The sequence below is a fragment of the Drosophila obscura genome, unplaced genomic scaffold (genome assembly GCF_018151105.1).
Source record: "Drosophila obscura isolate BZ-5 IFL unplaced genomic scaffold, ASM1815110v1 contig_37, whole genome shotgun sequence".
Taxonomy (NCBI): Eukaryota; Metazoa; Arthropoda; class Insecta; order Diptera; family Drosophilidae; genus Drosophila; species Drosophila obscura.
The window spans coordinates 1,237,703-1,260,652 of NW_024542825.1; the positions used below are offsets into that span (position 1 = coordinate 1,237,703).

The following is a 22,950-nucleotide window of genomic DNA, read 5'->3' on the forward strand; positions in this document are numbered from 1 at the left end:
TTTAATATTTTAAAGAATGTTCCTAATTAATTCACTTGAATAACGGCTCGATTCAGCATGTGTTTAAAGAAAGGATAGAAAGGATTAAAGGACAGCTACCTAAACGGTTATGAAAAATAGAATTCGTAATCTTTTGATGCCTCAGTTGAAGCGTTGAGAAATATTTAGCTTTAGGCCTTGATCTCGAATCCAATCCACTGATACAGTAACGAATTTCTGCATAAATTTCTGCTGCATTCCACGACATCTAATTATTCGATTGAACTTTCCTACCCTCTAAAATCGAGTTTAATTAATTTTATATACTTATTCTTCTTTGCTTTCCCCTACCACTCTACCATGCTATGGCTGGCTGGGCTCTCTCCCTCCCTCTTTCTCTAGCAGCAAAGAACGTGCAAGTGCAATTGGCAATTCTTGCCAATTCATTAACATTTAAGTGCTCAAATATTGAAATGCATATGGAAATCGAATCGAGAGACAAGAGGAGACTCACCCAATCACTTCACCAAACCCCCCGCGCTCTGCGCCCCGTTGCAAACACTTTGCCAGGGGGCATCATCCTCTCTACCTCTACCGCCGCTCTACCGCTCGCTCTCCCTTCGTACGCTCATCCATTTGTGAAATGCGCGTCAAACCAACAAAATTTATGCGACGCTGTGCATCGAGCGCTTGAGCGCAGCAGCAGTGAATGTGTGAAGGAGGATGGATAGGTGGATAGGTGGATAGGTGATGATGGTTGTTGCATGATGCCATGACAGAGAGGTGGCAGTGGCACAGAAAGAAATGGCACTGGCAGAGACGGAGTGAAAGAGTTGCTACGAAAAAGAGTAAAGAGCATGGAATTGTTTCAATTTCGTTGGCAAACAACAATTTGCAAAAAGTGGCGACCATTTTTGCATGCCTCAAGTGGCAACTCCCCTTGCCGCCCTTGCTGCTGCAGCTGTTCATCGTCGCATCGCCCCTCTGGCATTTTCATTTATAATTTTTATTCAGGTTTTTGGTTTTTCTTTTTTTTTTTTTTTTTTTGGTTTTTTTCTTCTTCAAGACTTATGCTGAAAAGTGCACCCCAACGGAATAAAAATCATTTGATTCAATTTTGCACACATCTCTCGCTCTGGGCGCGCTTCCATGGGGTGACGGTGGAACAAGGGGGAGGGGGGAGACACTGGAGTAACCGGAAGCCATGAAAATCATTTTTCTTTACCCAAGGCCCGCCAGTTGTCGCTGTTCTGGGTACTGGGGTACGCAGTTTTTTATTCAAAAATGAATCAATAAATTCCTTTGCCAGCGCAAGTTTAAGGCACATATTTTTTTTTTTGGAATTTACTTTTCTTTTTGGGGCATTTTTTGTATGCTCTGCCAGAGAGAGTAGACCTCTCACTGCGAGTTAAAAAAAAATCAGGGATTACCAATATAGAATTTATATTTACATATTTATATATTTATTTATATTTATATTTTTCTAACTATATAGGAAATATATGTTTTTGCTTTTAAATATTTACTCATATTTAATACATACTAAATAAATATTTATATTATTTATTTATGGATGATTTTTAAGTTCCTGCGATAGAACATCTAAGATTCGATTTTCTCCTTTGTTTTTTTCTCTGCCATTTCTTTCGTTTTGTCGTTTGTTGTTGTTGTTGTTGTTGTCATTGATTCTGCTCCGAAGCCGTTGGCATTGTTGGAATTTTTGCTCCACTGCTGTGAAATGCCGTTACTTTTGTTTTAACCCTTCCCCCATGCCTGCCTGCATACCGCTTCAAGCCGCCGCCTGGTCATGTGTCTGTGTGTGTCACTGCGCCGGAGCCCTAGCTCTTTAAGGGCATAAAGTTTGCGCATAGCCCGCCCAAAAAGAAACGAATAAATATATATTTTTTACTGGTTAGTGCTCCTTGCATGTAGCATTTCCATTCACATTCACATTGTGGTTAAAGCCGGCTCGGATCTCTGCTCGCTCTCTTGGACTTTTGGGCATTTGGTTGCGTTAACATTACGCTTCACAATTTAATTTCTCGGTTTTTTTTTCACGGTCTGTTCTCGTGTTTTTTTTTTTTCAGTGTGTGAGAAGTGACATTGAGAGCCGAGTCCTGGCATCCCTTTGTGCTTTATCTTCTGGCATATATGTATACATATACATATATATTTTATACTCGATTCGGTTTGCCTTTTTTACATGCCCGCAAGATTTACTTATTTAATTTGGTTTCCTGTGTGGTGAATATTTATCTCACATATAAATTTTTTTTTTTTTTTTTGTTTTTTCGTTGACATTTTCGATGTGGTTTTTTCTTTGGCTTTTTAATTTTTGGGCTTCATTTTCAGTTGCAAAGATGGCAACTTATGGGGAAGAGGAGTCGAGTCATCCATTATTTGTGTTTTTAAACGGTTCTTTTTTTTCAAAACCAATTAAAGTAATGGAAGATCAAAATTATTAAGCTGACGAAAATGCAATAAATAAAAAATGAAAATAAATGAGAAATAAATAGTATAATCGAATTTAATTGAATTAAAATGATTTATCTGGGTACTTTTTATTGGAAGTCTTTCTAAAAAATTAAGCAAGCAATATTTTGTGTTAGCTTTCTTGGGACCAACTATTGAGCTATGCCGAAGCGCTTGTGTACGATTTATCGGTCGGAAAGCACTTGGGAAATCTCTCTTAAGATTCATGAATAACTTCACGCATTATATATCATGAAAAAGGCCTCTTGAGACTTACCATTTTCCCAGTTTTGTGTCCTAAAAAAACCTTCACCAATTAATTCTAGTCCTAAAATCAAAATCCCACTTTTAGCTTGTGGATCCTTTTTTGACCTCTCAAATGTCCCTTATTCGCTCTCACTCCAGGACATTCCTGTATCTACATGCAACTCCAAAAATGGACTCTCCCTCGTCAGCCTCTAATTAGTCACAAAATAAGCCCCAGACTAAATGACGGACATTGAGTCCTGGCTGATGCTTAAACTTCAATATCCGAAAGCCACCTACCCCTGGAACATTTTCAAATAAAATGCCAACTTTGATCTATTTACAAGTGATTATTAACACAGTAACAACAACAAACAGCAGGGCGGGTACCAAGAGACAGTAACAATGTGGACAAGGACATAGGAAAGGGGCAGGCAGCGGCAGCAGCATAGACAGGGCAGGCAGCAGCAGCAGCATAGACAGGGACAGGCAGCAAAGACAGGGACAGCAACTACAAACGATTTGGAAATTTTTGCTTAATTACACACGAGTCCTAAACCGCTTCCCATCTCCATCCCCATACCCATAGACCCCCCCACTGGGAATCCACTGCGTTGAGCCAAAAAATGAGCTTCTCTCTGGCCCAATATTACCCCGTGTCTACTCCACTGTCTCTGCTCATCCATCTCCCCCCACGCCCCCCGTCTGGTGCGCTCATGGCTATGTCAAATATTTGCACAAAGGTCCAAGCTCTCCCTCCTTCTACCGCTTCGGTCCACCCTTTCGTCAGCATTGCTCATCCAATTGTCGCAGCAGAGGATGAACGCAGACGAAGCGCACGGGGGAAAAAAGGGAGTCTTCAGCCAGGTCCGGGCTATGAGGCTCAGACAGCGGCTTTATTCTTGACCAAAAAAAGAGCAATGCGTGGCAGAGATGAACGGTTTTCTTATACCCTCTTTCCAAATGCTATTTGGATTATTACCGACAGGATAAAGTTGATTCGTTCAAGTGGGGAACGATGCGTTTGGGAAGGGTATCAAAAGATTCGGCCACCCGCTGCTAGCTTTCTGCTACTTGTTGTTTTTGCTGCTGTCTTTTTTTTTTGGGGTTCACTGAGTGTCAACATTGGAACGCACCGTCCTCGCTCCCACTCTCTGCCGCTTTGCGCGTCCAGCCAGCGTTGCCAGACAACGCACAGTCAGCGCAAAAAGTCGCGTAGCTCAACAAAAACGTGAGGAGGTGTAACGAATGGTTGAAAGACCGAGACAGAGAAAGATAAAGAGTGGGAGAGGGGGAGAGGGGGCAGTGAATGTCGGCAGAAAATAAAGCAAAGAAATCATTTTTAAATGCGGCTTAAAATTATCTTTGATAAGCGTGCCGAAATGCCGTTGCCTTTCTCTGCCCTCCCTTTTTCTGTCTGCTGAAGTTGAGTAATTTATAGGCGGCGACGAAGCTTTTTGCTCTCTCGAACTTGTGGGTCGTTCGCATTAAGAGAGAGATCAAAGCAAAGCTTCAAGAGGTTAAGCTGCTTAGAAAGCCTCCAGGAGCGGAGTGCAAAGGTATGGGGAAATATGATTTAATAGTTGGGCAGATGATGAGGGATAATGAATGGAATAGGATAAGAAATTGCAAGAGACGGTTTCGGAATTACAGAAATTTTATAAATTTTTAAAATTTACTTTAATTTTTGGTATGGAAAATTTTCAACCACTTTATCAATGTTTGAATTGAATGCGAGAGTCGACGATGATCATGAACATATAAAATCCAACCAATTCAATCCAAAAAACTTTCCTCCACCAAACCTTGAACCTTGCTTGCTGCCTGCTGCCTCCCTCCCTCCCCTTCTCAATAGTCCTTCATAGCAGCTGCAGCACTTTAGAAATTACAAGGTTAAAGCTCTTTTACAAGCTCCCACTTGTGTTACTTTGCCCATTGATTTTCAATCTCTAGGACACCGCACTAACAAATCGCCGAACATCAAGGAGCATCCCAACAACCCAATCAAACAGAACAAAGCGGAGAATGAGGATTGTGGAGGGGTTGGTGGGGTGGGGATAGGTGACACAAAAGAAAATAACAAGTAACAAAAGTTGCAGAGATCCACTTGGAACTTGATTTGTTGTGCAGCGTAGCAGACGCTAGACATGAACAAAATTATCCCGTCTCACCTGGAAAAACTAGAGATAAAGACAAAATGAAGAGACAGCTGAAAAAAAGTTGTTCAAAGAATTGTTGCAGCTTCTATATTACACAGCTGTTACATACACTACTTTTTGCTCTCTCTTTCTCAATTTTCCCATTTTTGGAGCGCTCTTTGCTCCTTTATTGGATAAGTTTTTTTTGTTTTTTTTTGTTTTTACTGTTTCCTTGTCTCTGTCAAAGTGTTGACCCATGTCGACGCCGTCAAAGACGAATTTCAGCCCCCACCCTCATGCCGCAACCTTCTCTCTTAGCTGTCCCCAGTGTGCCTTCATTTTGGGGGTAAAAAACTTTTATAATAGATTTCAAATTTTCTGCCGCCTTGTGTGCCGTTTGCCGTGTGCCCTATGCTAACCCCCGCCCCCACCATAATTCTCTGGAGTAATCAAGCAAATTAGTAAGTTTCTCGGGAGAAACGATGCTGAATTCTGGCGAAATCCCAGTACCAAATTCCGACACTCCTTCGGTGGCTCCCTCGACAATTTTGTGGTCGGCAAATTGTTGACAGCTGCTGCTGCTGCTCTGCACCCTGCCAGCTCCTTCTGCTGCTGCTGTTGCTCCGACAAATGAAGATAAATGCCAAAAAAGAGTGCCAGAGAAGGTGGCACGAAGTCTGAAAGTTTTGCTTTAAAATTTAAAGTGAAATCTTGCCTTTTGGGTGGATTTCCGTGTGGCTGTGCTTTGGACAAATAAATGCAATATTCTTGTTATGTCGATAGCTGGCGAAGTAGACGGAACTTCGCTCTCAGCCCACTGCGCTCAAGGGTTTATTTTTTTACTGTATGTCTATGTAAAGGAGAGAAGGCAACCAAATTTACTTTACGAACTTTAAAGATATAGCGCTCTCTTTTGATAAAATCACTGATAGCAGTTATTTTTCAAGGATCAATAGTTATATCTACATAAATACATATATGATGAGGAGGCGGCAGAACTATAACTGATTTTTCCTTATTTTTCTTGCGAACATTGCATATACTTCTTTTTGTTGATGAAGATGAATTGCAGTTTGAACTTTGATACTAGCACAAAAGTTCAGTTCGTTTTACTCGTTTCCGAGGAGTTTGTTGTTGCCTTGTGTGTGTGTGGAAAAGTTTTGTTTTTCGGCTAACAAAAGTTTTTGTATGAAATTTGTCGCAATTGCATGTTTTATTGGATCCTAAGCGGAACTTGGCTCATATCCTATCCTATCCTAACCCACGTATTGGGGGATGCACAAGAAATGCAATAATTGTGTCAAAGGATCGTTGCAATTACAGTGTTTCCCCTTGGCTACCCCCCGAACTTTTGTTGTCTCCCCTACTCCTTCCCAGTGACTTTCGAACTTTAACTAAATTAAAGTCAAGCCAAAATAGCTAGGAAAGGGTTAAGAGGAAGAGGATGTGGGCAGAGAGAGAGAGAGACAGAGAGAGAGAGAGAGCTGTTGAAAAGTTTTTCCCGTCTGGCAAACAAAGAAGCAAATGAAAAGTAAAGACGAAGTTCAAATTACAAAATGCAACAAAGAAGGCGCAAAGGGTGGAGAGGGGGCAGGATTGGCAGACAAGAATTTGCCAAATAAAAGTGAAACTTGCAAGAAATTAAAAGGCAAACAAGTGAGAAAGCTTTATGCGACATAACGACATATAAGATACCTCTTAAAAATGTCACTAAAATATTTAAATAAAAACTATATTTCTTTGTATATTCATTACAAAACAAAGTGCTTTGTGCTTATTATTGATTTTCTTTTGCCTGTTACGTAAAGTGTTTCAAAACTAATATACCCTTGAGTTTCACTAGTAAAGGGTATGAATAGAATATGAAGCAACAGCCGCCGCCGTGAAACACTCAAGCGCAGGAGATGAGAATGAGAGAAAAAGCGACGACGAGTGTGGAAGAGAGCGCTTGGAATGAAGAGCAGAGCAGTGCAAGTGCGTTGGCAGCGCTGCAATTAGAGCATTAGGCACCGTGACAAAGACTTCAAACACAAACCAAACTAAACCTTAATTATGTGTAATGTGATGTGCCTTGATTTACTTTCTATGCTCTATCCTCAAAATGGACTTTAGAGTAAAACCAAAAAAAAAAAAACCTTAAAACAACTTCGATTTCGACTTGAGTGAACTTTTCTTGTTTGGTTTGGCGATTTTCTGGCTGAGTAATCCTCAAATAGCATTAACCTAATGGCCATTTGCTTGTGTAAATAAACGATTTTAGCATTCGTCCAGAGCCAAGGCCAAATTGGGTCAACTAAAACGCGATGAGCAAACCCACCTGGACAAGGACCCACTAACTCTTGATTAAATGTTGGCCGGCAGGGTCTTTGTGGGTGGTATGCCCGCCTGTGTGTGAGTGAAATGAATTAGCTAAGAAGGATTGGATAACAGGGCGTGTTTCAGAGGCACCTTAGCCGGAACACCGCGTACTAAGTAGACAAATGGATAATGGAAACGTTTGCTTTTTTTCGGTCGTAATTAGAAGAAAATGTAGGTTGACTTGAAAAAATCGACGGACGGTAAAAAGTCATTTGCATACGTAAGTGGCTTAGAAATGGTTTAAGGAGCAGATGGCAAAAGGTTTTTAATGTAAAGAAAAGTTTAATCTCTTGAAAATTAATTGCTTATCCAGAGTATAATTGTTTTACTCAGTAGGTAAACTTAATGTATGTACATATGCGCACCACACCTTATGTTCTTGCTCAGTTTTGTTTATTATAATCCGTTATTTTGTCTAAGCTGTCGACTTTCCAGTCGATCATCCCACCCGCTTTGCTCTCTAGTCCTCTGCTTTGACTTTTGCCGTTTGTGCTTTGCATTTAACTTCCATCTCTTTCTCGCTGTCGCAGTGGCTCCAGCGGCTGTCAGGAGAGCTGACGCTTGGTTGTGTGCCTGATATTGCTCCTCTCTCGCTGCGCTGCCTAGAATTGATTTTGCTGCGCTGCCTTACATGAGCTTAAAGTGACGCTTGCAGAGCGCCTGTCTCTGTTCTTTGCTTTGACTAAGCTATGGCTTGTTGAGTTGGATCCTCTCTTGCTGTTCAAAAGCTTTGAACGCAGTCGGTAGAGATCCCGGTTCTAGCTTTGCAGCGAAGTTGCTGCTGTCTCTCTTCGTATGCTTTCTGCTTTCTTCCATTACATGAGTTTTTCAGCATCACCTGATCCCTCTCTGTTGGAAGGCCTGGAATCCACTGGAATTCCATTTACCCTTGAACTTAACCCAAATGGCGTTGCTCGTCCATTTGTCCATCGACGATTGCCAGTGAAGGAAGTAGAAGAACCGTTTAGTTGAAGGCGCTGCGCGTGCGTGTACCCCCCCGATTATATATTGAATATATAGTCTTTTTTTAATTAGTCACGTTTGAGTTTCGAGTGTCGCAGTGTTAAATGGAAATCCTCTTTTAGGCGATTGCAATTCATTTTATTTAAAAACAAACAAAAACCAAAACCGAATTCGATTGTCCGTGTGCGTCAAAAGTATTGATTGAACGTGGTTATTTGCCGTTATATCCTAACTATTATATATATATATATACAATCTTTTTTGTTGTCCTACCGAGTCGACAGTGTACAATTTTTGAGATCGCAAATATGTTCAGCAGCCGCGCTTCGTTTCTGGCCAATCGCCGTATGATATTTGATTTTTCGGAAAAAAGTGCTAATGATCTCTATTTGGAGTAAGTATGTGGGTGTGAGACAAAACTGTAAATGGTTTAGTTACAGTGGTAACTCATTGGGGAATACAAAAAAAAACATTTATTTTATTTATTTCCACACAAAACTTATAAAAACTAACATATATTTATCATTTACCGGGGGTGAGCCAAATCTGTAAATGGTTTAAATAACAGTGGTAACTCATTGGGAAAGAATAAAAAAAAAAACATTTGTTTTATTTCTTTCCACACAAAACTCTCAAAACATTTCGTATTAACTTATTAAAACCAACATATATTTATCTTTTACCAAATGAACACTGTACTAACCCTATCTTCTCTCTTCCATTCTCTCTCTCTCTCCTTACTCTTCCGCAGTGCATTTGGTATGAGCGATAAGAGTAGCAGTGCTACGAATAGCCTGCCCAACAGTCCCATTCACAGCAACAACAATAATCCATCTCTGCTCAACAACAATAACGGTGTGAACGGCAACAACAATCAGAGCCTGGGTAGCAGCAACAATTCGCTGGTGGGGGGCATTGGCAACAACGGTATTATGTCTACGGCAGGTCTCGTCAACAACAACAATAATCCGTGCAGCGCCAATCGGAATGTCGTTGTGAGCATGGACGATGATTCGTGCTTCCGCCTGGATGCCGATGCCACCGTCACCTACAGCGACAAGGAGCCCGATCCAGACAACATCAAGATGTTTGTGGGCCAAATACCCAAATCCATGGATGAGTCGCAATTGCGTGAGATGTTCGAGGAGTATGGACCGGTGCACTCGATCAATGTTCTGCGCGACAAGGCCACCGGCATTAGCAAGGGTAAGTCGTAGTCGGTAGTTTTTTTTTTTTTTTTTGAACCCCCCAGTCCAAATAGATTTGTATAAATTTTGGTTGTATTTGCATAAAACCTACCATTATTACTGTACTACACAGCGGAGGACAGTCATGCACAAAGACTCACTTGGTGAGCGGGGGAGTCGGACTCTCTCTCTCTCTTTCGCCCTCTCCTGCCCTTCACTCTACTTCCTTCACTCTTTTGTTTAGCTTGTGCATGCGTGTGCGAGTCTCTGGCGTGTGTTCTGTGCTGTGTGTCTGTCTGATAAATTACATTCGAATTTGTTGCGGTAAATACCCCGAAAGCTCTTACTAAAGCTTCGCCCTTTCATGTAAATGAGAGAGCGCAGAGACACACAGGCAACACACAGAATTAATATGAGATATGCTTTGCCCAGACACAACACACATACACACACACACACATACATATTTGTGTGTTTGCTCTTTCTAGTTTCTCCCTCTTAATTGCATTCCTTTGCATTTACCATTTCATTTCATCAGCAAATTGCTTTTTGTTCCGCTATTTGTGTTTGACTTGAAAATTTCAATCGCCTTGAGCTTGTTCTCCTCTGAAGCTTTGCTAATGGAAGGGTGCCAAAAATACAACAATACAAATACAGACTTTTAAATTTAATAAAAAAAAAATATTGCATAAATGTTTGAGCTTGCATAACTAATATTTAAAGGAATTATTGAAATTTTAAATTAACTGTCTTTCGCTTAGCTGAATTTATGTTTTCCAAGCCACAGAGAAATAGAAATGAATTACACAAAATAATCTTCTTCTTGGATGCTCTGTCCGGTTTGCCCATCGTACCCGCATTCTCAATACAAATCTGTGCAGCCAGATCAGACTCCTCTTTATCTCGTTCTCTTACCGATTTGGATTCCCTTTTCATTATTCCAATATATATTCATTGTTCTGGTTCCGTTCTATTCATTTCTTTGCTGTCCTGTCTCTCATCTTTATTTTTGTATTTTGTGCTGTCTGAAAGCCTCTCAACTGCAGTCAAGTTTATTTTTATTGATGTGCTCTTTTCTCTCTCTCATTCATAACGGCATTTTCCACTTCTAATCTTTTCCATTTCCAATTGCCATTCTAGTCTCGACCCTCCTCGGCATTCATTGTCCATGGATATACATATTTCCCCACAAACATTCATTCATTCATTCATTCGGTTTTGTGTATTTTCTGTCATTGTTATTCTATATCCAACTGTCTATTTAGCTTTTCTATCGTATCCTATCCTATCCTCATCCTCCGCATTTTCCTCTCCGACTGCAGCTGACAGGTTCATCCTTATTTTTGTAAAAGTGGGCGTGAATGTGGAGATCTGGACAGTGGCCAGTTTTGTGTGTCCTAAAATGGAGGCGTGCCTGCCTGGTCTGGTCTGGATTGGGTGGAACGGAAAAAGCATAGCAGCAGGAGGAGGAGCAGCAGCAGCAGCAGCGACAGCAAAACAGTTTTAGAAGCACTTAAGTGGCGCGTTGTGCTGATGATTTATGACAAGCGGGAAAGTCAGTGCGACTTGCTCCAGCTGGAACCATTTGATCTGCCGTGCCTTGGCTTGGCTTGGCTGCTGCTCTACTGGCGAATTTCAACTGTAATCAAAGCTTATTCCGCATCTATGCTGTCCCTTTCCATTCATTTCTTTTGACTAGCTTAAGTGCTCATGTATGGACCATGTGAGAATGTTTATGTTACTTCTATTTTTGTTGGTAGCTATTTGCCCTGTCCCTGCCCCTGCCTTCTGTTTGTCACTTGGAAGTCGAAGCCGCCTCTTCTGGCAGTCACAAACACAGCATCGACACAAATTGCATTTCGAAGTTATTATTTATGTCAGCGCAAAAGCGAAAAGTAGGCGGGTGGCACGCCCACACAGTGACCCACAAAAAAAAAAAAGCGAAAATAAAAGCCAAACGGAATATTCCTTTGATATTCTTTTGGTAGCATCCGTTGGGGAGAGGTCATTTGGGGATATAAGACATTAGTAAATGATTTAAAAAAAGTTTAATTGCGTTTAATTACTAGATTTGTTAATCAGTTCGATGGATATGTATAAGTTTTGATAACTGCTCTGATTTGATGGACTAATCAATGTGTAACATTTTCATGATTATTAAAAATAATCGAGGAGTAATTGCATTAGGGAAATTAATTTTTTTAATTTAACCAGATATGTGCGCGATTTTATTTTATTTATTTTGAATATAATTATATAAATATAATAAATATAAATATATATAAATATAATTATAATATTTGCATACAATTTTTTTTGCACATTAAATACCACAGGGTATTCCACTCGTTCATCATTTTGTGCATCAATATGCTTACATGCGCTTTCTCTGTTTCCGTTGGACAACTTTTGTTGTTGTTGTTGCCTTTTGCGCTTTTTGTGTGTAGGCGAATTTCGCCCCATAAAAATCTATAGCATCGAGCAATGCCATGTCTGCTACCCGTCTTCGTCTTTCCTTTGTTCGTCTTTCTATTTGAAACTACCAAAACTTCCTGCTAACAACATTTCGCATAATTAGATGGCCCACACACAACTCATTTTCCTTCTCTCCCCCCCCCCCCCCCCGTTCCGGGCCCCCCCACCCCCCCCCGGGGGGGGAAAAAAAAAAAAAAAAAAAAAAAACCAATTTTTTTTTTTTTTTAAAATTTTTTTTTTTTTTTTTTTTTTTTTTTTTTAAAAAAAAAAAAAAAAAAAAAATTTTTTTTTTTTTTTTTTTTTTAAAAAAAAAAAAAAAAAAAATTTTAAATTTTTTTTTTTTTTTTTTTTTATAGGGGGGGGTCCCCCCCCCCCCCCCCCCCCCCCCCCCTTTTTTTTTTTTTTTTTTTTTTTTTTTTTCTTAATCTCCCCCCCACAAATTTTTTTTTTTTAAAATGTAACCCAGTTTTGTGTTGGCCATAAAGGACCACCTCATCCATATCCTTAGACTTGGTCGAACATTTCTGTTGCTTGGTTGTTTTTTTCTTTTTCGAACTATTTCTCTTTCTTTTTTGCTCTTTCGCTGTGCCTTTCTTTTAACCAAACAAAATGCAAAATGACACTTTTAAGTGCGATGGTTGACCTCTGAACCAGAAAGTCGTAAATAACAAAAACAAAACCAAAACAAATGGAAAAAAAAGTACAACCAAAAATTTTCCTTTTCGTTTCGGGCAAAAGTATTTCTGGGCTAATGCTTGGGCTGGGCTAAAAAAAAATTGTTTTCTCTTTTTTGGCACTAAATTCCGTTAGCGGGCAGTTCTTGGCGGCCCTGTGGTGTATGAAACCCCCCGCCAACCCACCTGCCACGAAATATACTCGTAGCACCCCGTAGTACCTATTGGTGGTTCTGGTTCTAGTCCCTACTGGATTCTCTTTGTTGTTGTGGGTGTTGCGGTTTTATGGTTTCTGGGTGCCCCTGCAGCCTGCTGATAAAGGTGAGAAGTGTGAAGCAGAGAGAGTGAATGAGCGAGGGGTAGGAAATTTAAAGGGGTATATGGAGGGTTGGGGCATGGGGCACTAGAGCGGGACAAGGTTAAGCGCTAGGGTCATAATTTATTAGCGCTTGCGGTCGGCGATAGTAACAGGGCTGATGATGATGAGTGTGGGAACGGGGTGCCGAGAGGAGGGGAAGAGTACGCTCAAGGGGGTGTTACTGAAGAGAGGCAGAGAGGAGTTAAACCAAAGGGGTGTTTGGCATAAGAGAGGGTAGGGTATGGAAAGCATCAACCGTAGCGAGACGGGCTCCTTTCTTGTGGTTTCCATTTCAGATTGTTCAGGTGCAAAAGGATAGAACCCAGCGATGGGCGTAGTAACATTTAATTCGATATTGAGTGAGTGAAACAGAGACTAAGGTAACAATTGTGAGTGCAAAAGAGATGGTAACACGACGGTGGCTTTAAGCTGTAAAATGTTTGTGGCGGCTTTGGTTTTGTGTTGTCAGAAAGTCCTGTGTCAAGTTTTGTGCGGTTTTTGCGGCCAACGAAACGCAGCCAACTCTGTGGGCGTAAATTAAGATTTCACCTACAGAAATGCCAGTTACAAATGGCTCAAGAATTAAGTTCAAAGTGGGGAGAGAGACACGCATGTAACACGCGGTTCTGGCAAATGTGGTTTTTGTGGAGTGTGATAATTTTAAGTGCGTTGAATTTTGAGCATGTCAAAGGGATTTAATGGATATACAATGGAAGATGTATATATAGGAGAGGCAGAGCTAGGAGTCTCAACGCTGGCTAGCGGTGAAAGAGTGAACGAAATTTGGTCGGCTCGGCTCTCTTTTTGTTTCTGAAATACCTGAAAACTGATTAAAAACCACAGAAATCAGAAAATAAATAATATTACAATTTTTTTTCGGCAAAATAATTTATTCTCCAATTTTTATTTTTTATATTTTTTAATCCTCTACATTAGAAATGGGAGTGTGAGATCCTCTCTGATTTATTTTTAATTAAATGAATTACATTATATCCTTGCCTAAAGTATTTTTAAGCACTTGGATTAGTTCCCCCGATAAGCACATATCGAATATATTTATCATTCTGTGCCCTTAAGAGTTTTGTGATAAAACGCGGCAGACCTCATACCCCCATATTCAATTGAGAAAATCATAAAACGAAACCCCACTCAAACCCCCCAAACCCGAACACGACCATATGTCACAGATCCGCATTAACAGGGCCACACCCACTAAACCGAAGGCTGCCTGCCCTCTCTCTGTTTTTTTGTTAGCCTGCATTCCCAGTCTGTGATTTATGACCTCCGACATATAAAAAACTAACTCGCTGACCAAACCAGAAAAGTTGTGAGCTGTGCAGTAGTGGAGGAGGGGGGTAAATGGAAACCAAGAAAAAGAAGAAATAATATAATTCACACAGAAAGAAAGAGTGCGAAGGAGAGTGGGAAGGGTAGGGCTGGGAGAAAGAGTGGGCTAGAAATAGAGGTTAAATGGGGGGGTTTTTTTTTGGTTAGAATATGTGGTGTGGGAGGCACAAGTGGACTTGGGGCAGCTTCCTACCGATTTTCGTTATCTTTTTGGGTTCTCTCTTGAGAACTTCATTTTGAAAAGCTTTTTTCCTCCTTCATCTCTAAGACCAGCTGTCCAATGTCCCAGCAGCACCGCCCTGTGTCTTACCCTAAGAAAGAAAGAAAGAAAAAAAAAGGAAAAGTAACGCACTTATCTAACGCCTTCATCGGCCTGCCGCCTGCCGCCTCTCTTCTTGCGCCCTCTTTCTCTCACGCTCTGTCTCTGTCTCTCTGTGGAACTTTGTGCTCTTGACATTTTTATTTAGCTGCAGCACTGAGCGTGAAAAATGCATAAAATTTCACTTAATTTTATTCTAGCCCCCCCCCGTGCTCTCGTCTCTGCCAAGGAAAAAGTGAATTTCAATTTCAAATGCAGGCGCAATTTTCGAAACGTTTCAGTTAGATTTTTGTTAGTTTTTTTTTTTTTTGTGTGTTGGGTGGAAATTGGATTTGGTCATGACTTTTGGTTGCCACTGAGGCATTGCTAAACATTTGTCACGGTCTAAAGGTAAAGGACTCCCACGAGTCCACTTTTCTAGTTAGAGATGGGAGTTAGAAAGAAGTAAAAGATGCCGTGATTTAATTCTAAAAACGTTAATTCCAGATTGTAAATGGGAATATATCTTCTATTATTTCCGTTTATTTTAATTAATTTAATTAATAATTTTATTAATAATAACAATAATAATAAATAAATAAATAATAATATTATAATAATAACAATAATAATAATAAATAAATATAATAAAAAATAAATAAATATATAATAAATTCGGAAAATTCACAAATTCATAATAAATTCACAATTAATTAGGCGTAGTGCTAGACTTTTGCCTTTAGAAACTTATATAAAAGATAAATAAATTTAATTTAATTTAATCAAATTTAATTCCAAAAAATTGTACTCAAATAATTATACCTGTGGGTGCTGCTGACTTCACTTTTCTTCTGCTGTATCTTCAAACTATCGTTAGCCAAAGTTCAATGATTTTGCTCTCGAGGAACATGAACTAAATTCGTTTGGCGGGGCTGTGTTTGTTTTAGTTAGTAGTGTCTTCCTACTCTACTCTACCCTACGATGGATCTGGCACCATTTGTGTTTCAGCTACTGCTGCTGCTTGCACTCCCATACTTTTTGTACGTACACCTACCAGGGACCTACTACCACCACTATACTCTGTACTATTTCAGCTTGTGGTGGTGCTGCTGCTGCTGCTTCTTGCTCTTGTATTCCAGTCCGAAAATCTGTATGTGTGTGTGTGTGTGTGTGGCGGAAAGTTTAAGGACATTGATTTATTTTACTTCGATTAATTCGTTTCGTTGCTTCGACGACTCTCGTCCAACGTCCAACGTGCAACGAACGTGTGTCCAAGGATACATCCGTACCTACATATATATCCTTGATATATAGATATGTATTTGTGTGTATGCTTTTTGTATCCTTTTTGGTGGACTTTGGCACGTCTTGTCTGGAGGCTCTCGATTTCATCTTCCCACCCACTTTTGGGGATTAAGTTCTTTTTGTCCAAAAACGTGACTGGGTGTCGTTTTCAGCTTTACTCGTCTATCCATCGATGCTCCAACTGCTCCAACTGCTGCTGCTACTCCTACTCCTCCTCCATCAGCGTTTCCTTTTTCTTTTCTTTTTCTTTTAGTTTATCCTTTTCTCTTTTTTAACGCATTGTTCTCTTTGGGTCGAGTGTGTGTGGTGTGTGTGTGTGTGTCTTGGGTTTGATTCTAACTGCAGTTGACATGCACATAATGGGAATTGTGTGAGATTTCTCTCTCTCGCTCTCTCTATCTTCGTTTTTAGCGTTGTTTTGATGCAGTTTCCAGCACACCCTTCTACTCCTCCTCCTGCTCCTCCTTCGTTATCGTTCGATTGCTTTTCCTTATCTACATCCTTTCTCCGTTCGCTCGCCGACGATGTTTTATTGCATTTCAAATGGTTTCGATTTCCCTTCATTTGTTACATTTAACGCCAGTTTAATTTTAAGTGATATTTAATCTCCTTTTGCGAATTGAAATTCAAGTTTAGTTTCGCTCTCTATTCGCCTCCCTCTCTCTCTTTCTCTCTCTCTCTCTCTCTCTCTCTCTCTCTCTCTCGTTTCTTTTATCCTAATGCCCTTTGTGTGGCTTCAAGGAAATGGGATACTTTTTAATGATGGTTGAAGTGGACTAATTTCTGCTGTTGCTGAAATCAAATCATGGATTGTAGATTGTGAAATTTGAGCGTTGATTTTTATTTAAAGTAATTTTATTTCAGTTTTTGTATTTAAAATAATTTTGCTTTAATTCGAAGCTTTTTATAACTTTGTGTATGAGAGGGTGCAACTAATTGTTAACCGAATGGGTACGTCCCGTAAAGGTTCAGAAAAATTGTAGTGCACCTAAGAACACTCAGAACTCTTTTTCAGCAAATTTTTACACTCTACCGAACCTTTCAACAGAAACTGTTTAGAGTAAAATTTAAACATCCCAGACTTTATTTTTTTGCATAGATATTTTTTTTAGTATAGACTGAAATTTTGTATGCAATTCGATAACTCAATCAATTTCAATTAATTTCAATCTAATTACTGAATCCATTACAGTATCTCTGAATCACAGTATTCGTATCGGGAAATGTTGGCAAACATTTAATGGACTTTTAGTTTTCAGGCATCCAATTTGGGGGAATTATTTCATTCCATTTGCATTTCCAACTTTAAGATCCTTTGAGCTGCATAAAGGACAGGAAAATAGACAGAGAGAAGAGCATCGCGAGTGGTGTGTGGTGGGGGCGGGGGGTATCCCGGAGCCCATAATTCACTCGCACACATCGGATGTGGCGGCGTCGCCGTCTGCCAGCTCTAACCTCTGCGCCGCCCCCTCTCCCATCTGCCGGATATTTAAAAAAAGAGAAACCCCAAAACGAGACATGAAAATATTTGCAAATATGTGAAAAATGCAGGAAAATGTTGCCGCTTGCAAAAAGCTGCGACAGATTGAATTACCTGCTGTGCGGGTGAGGGTGGGGGAGAGGTTTTTAGGGGGGGCGGGAGAGGCAGAGTCAGAGTCAGCCCTCGGGTGTATGGCCGAATGAGCTTTACGCCTGACTGGAGAGCCTGACCCGACACCCCCCCTCCATGGTTCTGGTATGGTCGCACCACTAAATACCGCCGATACGATACGATACGATACGCCTGTGGACGCTCGTGGGTAATTGCATTATGCAACTATTGCCAGGCACTGTCCTCCTCTCCCTCCTCTGCCTCCTCTCGCGTATTAAGTTTTGTTGTAGCTGCCGCCGCCACAGCCGTCACACAGGTTGAGGTAGGCCTCAATACAGGTACGCGAAGGGATAAACGAGGGGTTGGGTGGGGGGGCGGGGTTACGGGACATCCGTGGGATGTGTGCAAGAGCCGGAAATGGATTTTAACCAAAGCTTTCTGTGTGTGTGGCTGTGTGTGTGTGTGAGCCTTGGCCACAGATTTGGCACACACATGAAAAAAAAAAAGAAAGAAAGAACGAGAATTTCCGCCACATCAAAAATAAAACCTACAAAACATTTCTGCTCCTCTTTTCGTTTTTGTTTTTTTGTGCAAATTGAAATGAAATGCCATGCGAAGGAGAGATTTGAAAAATGAGAGAGGGAGATAGAAAGAGAGCGATGGAGAAATTGAAATGATTTCGCTGTGAATTTAAAGCCGGACACTTGAAGGATGAACTTAGGATATTAGAATGTAATTATAATTATTATAATTATGTTGTTATATGAAGATTATGAATGGAATAAGAGAAAATAATCTGTTGAGCATTAAAGAAATTGTTCTATGTATTTCTGATGACATAAATTGCTGGACTATAATCTAGTAAAACTAATTAAAATTCGCGAATGATTTGCGGATCCAATAGGCCTTTTCTTTTGGTGAATTTCAGCATTATTTTCATATTATTTTTTATAATATATTTATATGAATATATTAGTATCTATTATTAGTTATATAAAGATTATGAATTAAATAAGAGAAAATAATCTGTTGAGCATTAAAGGCATTGTTCTATGTATTTCTGATGGCATAAATTGATGGACCATAATCTAGTAAAACTAATTAAAATTCGCGAATGATTTGCGGATCCAATAGGACTTTTCTTTTGGTGAATTTCAGCATTATTTTCGTATTTTTTGTCATTCTGCAGTGCGTGCTTTTTGAGCTACTTTCAATTGTGACTTGCACACAAAAGTAAACTAATAAAAGTAAAGAAAAATTAATAAAAATATAATAATAATTATAATTATAATTTGGCAACCTTTTTGTGGCAATAAACTTTTACTTTTATTAGCCACCTAAATACTAGAAATATTCACAGATTTTTTGTTCATACATTTTATGGTGGGTGGGTGTGGGGGGGGGGAGCTAGCTAAGCTAAATGGAAACTATTCACGAAGTGTGAATATTGTGGGGCAGGCGACATGAACATTTGCGGCGCGCTAATGTTTGGTCTTAAGTATCACTTAATATGCCTGCCACACTTTGCTGCGTAAATTCCAACACCTTTGTACCCCACACCCCCCCTGTGTGCTCGTGCTCCTTTCATCCCCTTTTTTGTGGCAGCAACAAAAGGGTTCTCGTTCTGCCTCCCTCCCCTAGGCGACACATTTTGTTGGCTGGCTGGGGTGGACCCATAATGCTTAATTTAGTGGCAAGGCTGTCATGTTGTTGCCACATCTGCGCCTCCCCACGCCGTGCAGCCACGCCCATTGTTTCCTTTGCCACACGTTTGGCATTCAAAGCACCGTTTCCTTACAATTCCGCACTTCCGTTTGGCCCGCCTATGCCCGTGTGCCCCTGCCCCTGCCCGTGCCCGTGCCCGTGCCTGACTTTGCTAATAACAATAATTTTCATAATTTCGCTTTGCCACCTTTATTTTTGGGGGTGGGGGGCTCGCAAAATAAACTCCAATTTAACCCTTATGCTAATCTTATATACATTTTGCTTCCCCTATTTTTTGCAGGTTGCTGTTTTGTGACATTCTTTACGAGACGTGCCGCACTGAAGGCCCAGGATGCTTTGCATAATGTGAAGACACTGGCTGGGGTAAGAAGATTTTAACATTTTTGTATTCTGTTTTCCTTTGATTTGTGTGCAACATAAACCTTTATTGGAAGGAGCCTTCGCTGGCTTGGCTGCTTCGCTTTACATCATTAGCGGACAGGGAGAGATGTCTTTGCTTTCGTAACCTTTAATTGGAATTTTAGCTGATCTGACAGAAACAGGAAAAAACTCTATAAACTTATCATGAAACGCCATCATCCGGCTGACAGGAGCAATATGGCAAAGAGGGGCTAGGGCAGACAGGAGACAGAAAGAGAGAGAGAGGCATAGCAGCAGCAGCAGCATCACTTCCATCATCATCTCGTGGCTGCTACTGTCCTGCTGGCGCCTCCTTCATTATGGCTAACTGACTCTCTGACTGACAGATTGACTGGCGTTTGGACAGACAGAGCCATGACACCGCACAAAAAAAAAAAAAAGAATACAAAAATACCAACAGAAAATAAAATAAAAAATGCATGCCAAAGGGGTTGGTGGGTTGGGGAGGGGTTAAATCACGAAGCACGAAATATTCCTTTCTTCCTGCTAGTATTTTCCCCAATATAGTTTCGGTTTTCTTTTTTGGTTCTTTTCTGTTCTGTCCGCTCTGCACATTTCCCTATAAAATGCAAGTAATTTCAAAAGTTTAGCCTTGTGTCCTGTGGCAGCTTAAAAATGGGAGAAGACAACGAATAAAAAAAAAACAAAAAAAAAAGCGAAAATTGTTAGCACAAGAAGACGAAGACACGCGCCAAAAGTTTATCTTTTGTATTCACTGCCAAAGAGTAGAAACATTATACAAGGCGGCCAGTTCCAATGCCAGTTGAAGTTTGCAGTTTTATATATTAAATAATACAAAATATAAAGTATAATAATTAATAAGTCATTTCGCTTGGATAGGCCTCATAGGAAGGTTACGACGAGTAAATACTCAAGCAAGAGGAAGGTGCCCAAAAGCGATATTTATAAAATAAATTTCTATTGGAAATAAAATTGTTTGACATTATAGATGATATTCATAGAATTGCTAGCTTAAAATACTTGCCACTGCCATTGCATTCTTAAAAGCAGGAAAAATGTTACTGAATGTCAAGAAAGTTCTCTCAGTTTGAATCAGAATCAGAACTTTGCCAATATTTTATTCTCTCATCTGACTATCAAAAGAATTTTTAAAACATATTGTTTCCCAAGGCAATCTCTAGGAAAAGGCCATACCAGTTTCGGTGCAACGAACTGCATTTGCAGGCAATTCTTTTTTTGTTGGCGCAAAAGCGAAGAGAGCAAACCACAGGCACAAAAATGTCAATTTGCACTTTGGAGCAGCAGCAGCAGCAGCGGCAGCGGCAAAGCTCTGGAAAGTTGTCAGCGAATGAGGAGAACGTGTAGGGAACAGCACAAAGAGAGGAGAGGAGCAAGAGGAGCGGAGAGTGTGAGAGATAGGGAGGGGAAGCCACGTCAGCAAAAGCGAGCGACATTTGGCAATGTTGCGCTTTTTTCTCTTTTTGCATTCGCTTCTTTGGTGTTGTCCTTTTTCTATAGCGCCATCAAATAAGCATTGAATATTATTATTATTTGAAAGCCATGTGTTGGCTAGAACCACAAGACAGCGAAAAAAAATGGAGCAAGGGATGGGATGTGTGCTGCTAGGGACAATGCTTATGTCATCACGTTATCGGCTTCAGAGGGAAGACTCCTCCCGACCCCCTAGCACCGACCGACGACTGACATAATTTGCATGGAGCTTCTGCCTCGTGTCGCTGCTGCTGCTGCTGCTGTAGCTGCGATATTTATTTTAGAAAATTGCCAACGGCAAAGGAAACGCCGCCAATAGGGGAACCAAAATAAAGCAGTAACAACGAAGGTTTTGATACCCTTAAAAAACATTGATATTTCCCTAGCTTTTGGGTTGGATAATACATTTTATCATATAGAATTTGTTCGATTTCATTTCGCAAAAATCTTAAAATTTTGAGGCTGAGACTATTTGGTATTTTTTTTTGGAGTTTTCTAGTATTTTCTGGTATTCTTTCTGCATCGATTTTAAGATAAGATTTGCTTATTTTGATATTCTATTTTTATATTATTTTACTGAAATTTTCATGCCATCTGGACAAAGTTTTAATACAATTTTAAAATTAAATATCGGCTCACTGCATTACAGACATCCTATTTAATTCGTAATACATTCGGGTAGGGTACAACAAGAAGGAGCATTTGAAGCAGGCGATGAGTGGGGTAACGCCACCGGAAAGGATAACAGGGAAGGGACATGTGCGTGCTGCATTTGATTGTGGTTGCCGTTGCCTCTTTTTTCCGTTGGACGGGGCTGACAGGCTTTGACGCTGGCTTGTAATTTTCTTGCACAATTTGCGATTGTTATCGGAAAATGTTTTCGGTTATTCATGTTGATTGGTGAAATTTTCTTGTTGAAGGGGGGGTAGGGTATGGTGGTTTTCGATTGGTATTGACTAAAGGAAGAGCTAACCTAAAAAGGGGAGAATGAATAGAAAAATATACAAAAATTTACTAGGGCAAAGGTGGGATGTAAAAAAAATTGGTGTTATTTATTAGATCAGAAGTTGAGCAAATTTCAGAATTATGAATGAATTTGAATTGAAGATGTCTACAAATCTAAAAGAATATTCAAAAATCATATAATTTAAGCTAATTTATTATCAACATTTAATGTGTCTCTCCCCATTTCATTTCCATTGATAAAATATTGCTGAAAATGCTGCATTTCATGACCCAACTTGCTGGCTGCTGATTAAGTGCAGGCAAAAACCGATAATTGCCCCAATAGAAAACAGTTCTCGGCGATATTTCAACCAATTAGGTGAAAGCCAGAAACAGTCAACCACGAAACCAAAACCAGTTGACATAGTGAGCAAAATGGAGCCAAAGGAGTCGGAGTCCTCCTCCGTCCGGTGGGTGGGTGGCCTGGTTGTGTATGCCGCCTGTGTTTGACTGGTAATTGCTACTTCCTGCATATAAATAAATTGGCAAAATAAGAAGGAATGAAGGAGTAGAAAGCGAACACCCCGCCAAAGTAACAGAGGAGAGGACAGAGGCCGAGGCAGAAAGAGAAGCAAATGAAACGACGCGAAGGCCTTGTAGGAGTAGGAGGAGAGGCGAGGAGAGCCAAGCCGAGCCCCTAGGTTGACTTGGACTTGGACTACTGCAATTTGTAACCAGTCGCCGTTGCGTGTATTATTTACGGCCAGTCCAGGTGCCAGTACACCGGGAAAGGGAAGCACAAGGACATTGCCTTCTAGCGTAGACTGTCGTCGTTTTCTACCGTTCTCGCCGCCTGTTGCCAATAAATCACGCGCCATTAGCCTCGCAGTAGGTCCCGGGTCCCTGTCCAGTCCTAGAGCTGAACACGTGACTCCTCTCCACATCGTGAGGAGCGCGTTTTGTGTGCGCCGCGCCAGTCACGCGGCCAATTCTACACTGAGGCAGAAAATCTATTAG

The 22,950-nt window shown here is 40.4% G+C and overlaps 1 protein-coding gene across 4 annotated transcripts in view; it reads left to right on the top strand.

The window, feature by feature from the left end:
• LOC111079545 (CUGBP Elav-like family member 2) overlaps nt 1–22,950 on the top strand; it is a 97,899-nt gene that overhangs the window by 33,051 nt on the left and 41,898 nt on the right. For 3 of the 4 annotated variants that reach the window (XR_002608363.2, XM_041594841.1, XM_041594842.1), the window contains exons 2-3: nt 8,908–9,362; nt 19,397–19,479. Coding sequence is in view for 2 of the 4 variants with exons in the window: in XM_041594841.1 (XP_041450775.1) it covers nt 8,908–9,362; nt 19,397–19,479 (538 nt within the window). In the remaining 2 variants the exon portion in view is untranslated. Of the gene's footprint in view, nt 1–8,136; nt 8,551–8,907; nt 9,363–19,396; nt 19,480–22,950 lie in introns of those variants that run through there. The other variant, XR_002608365.2, reaches the window with a different exon arrangement.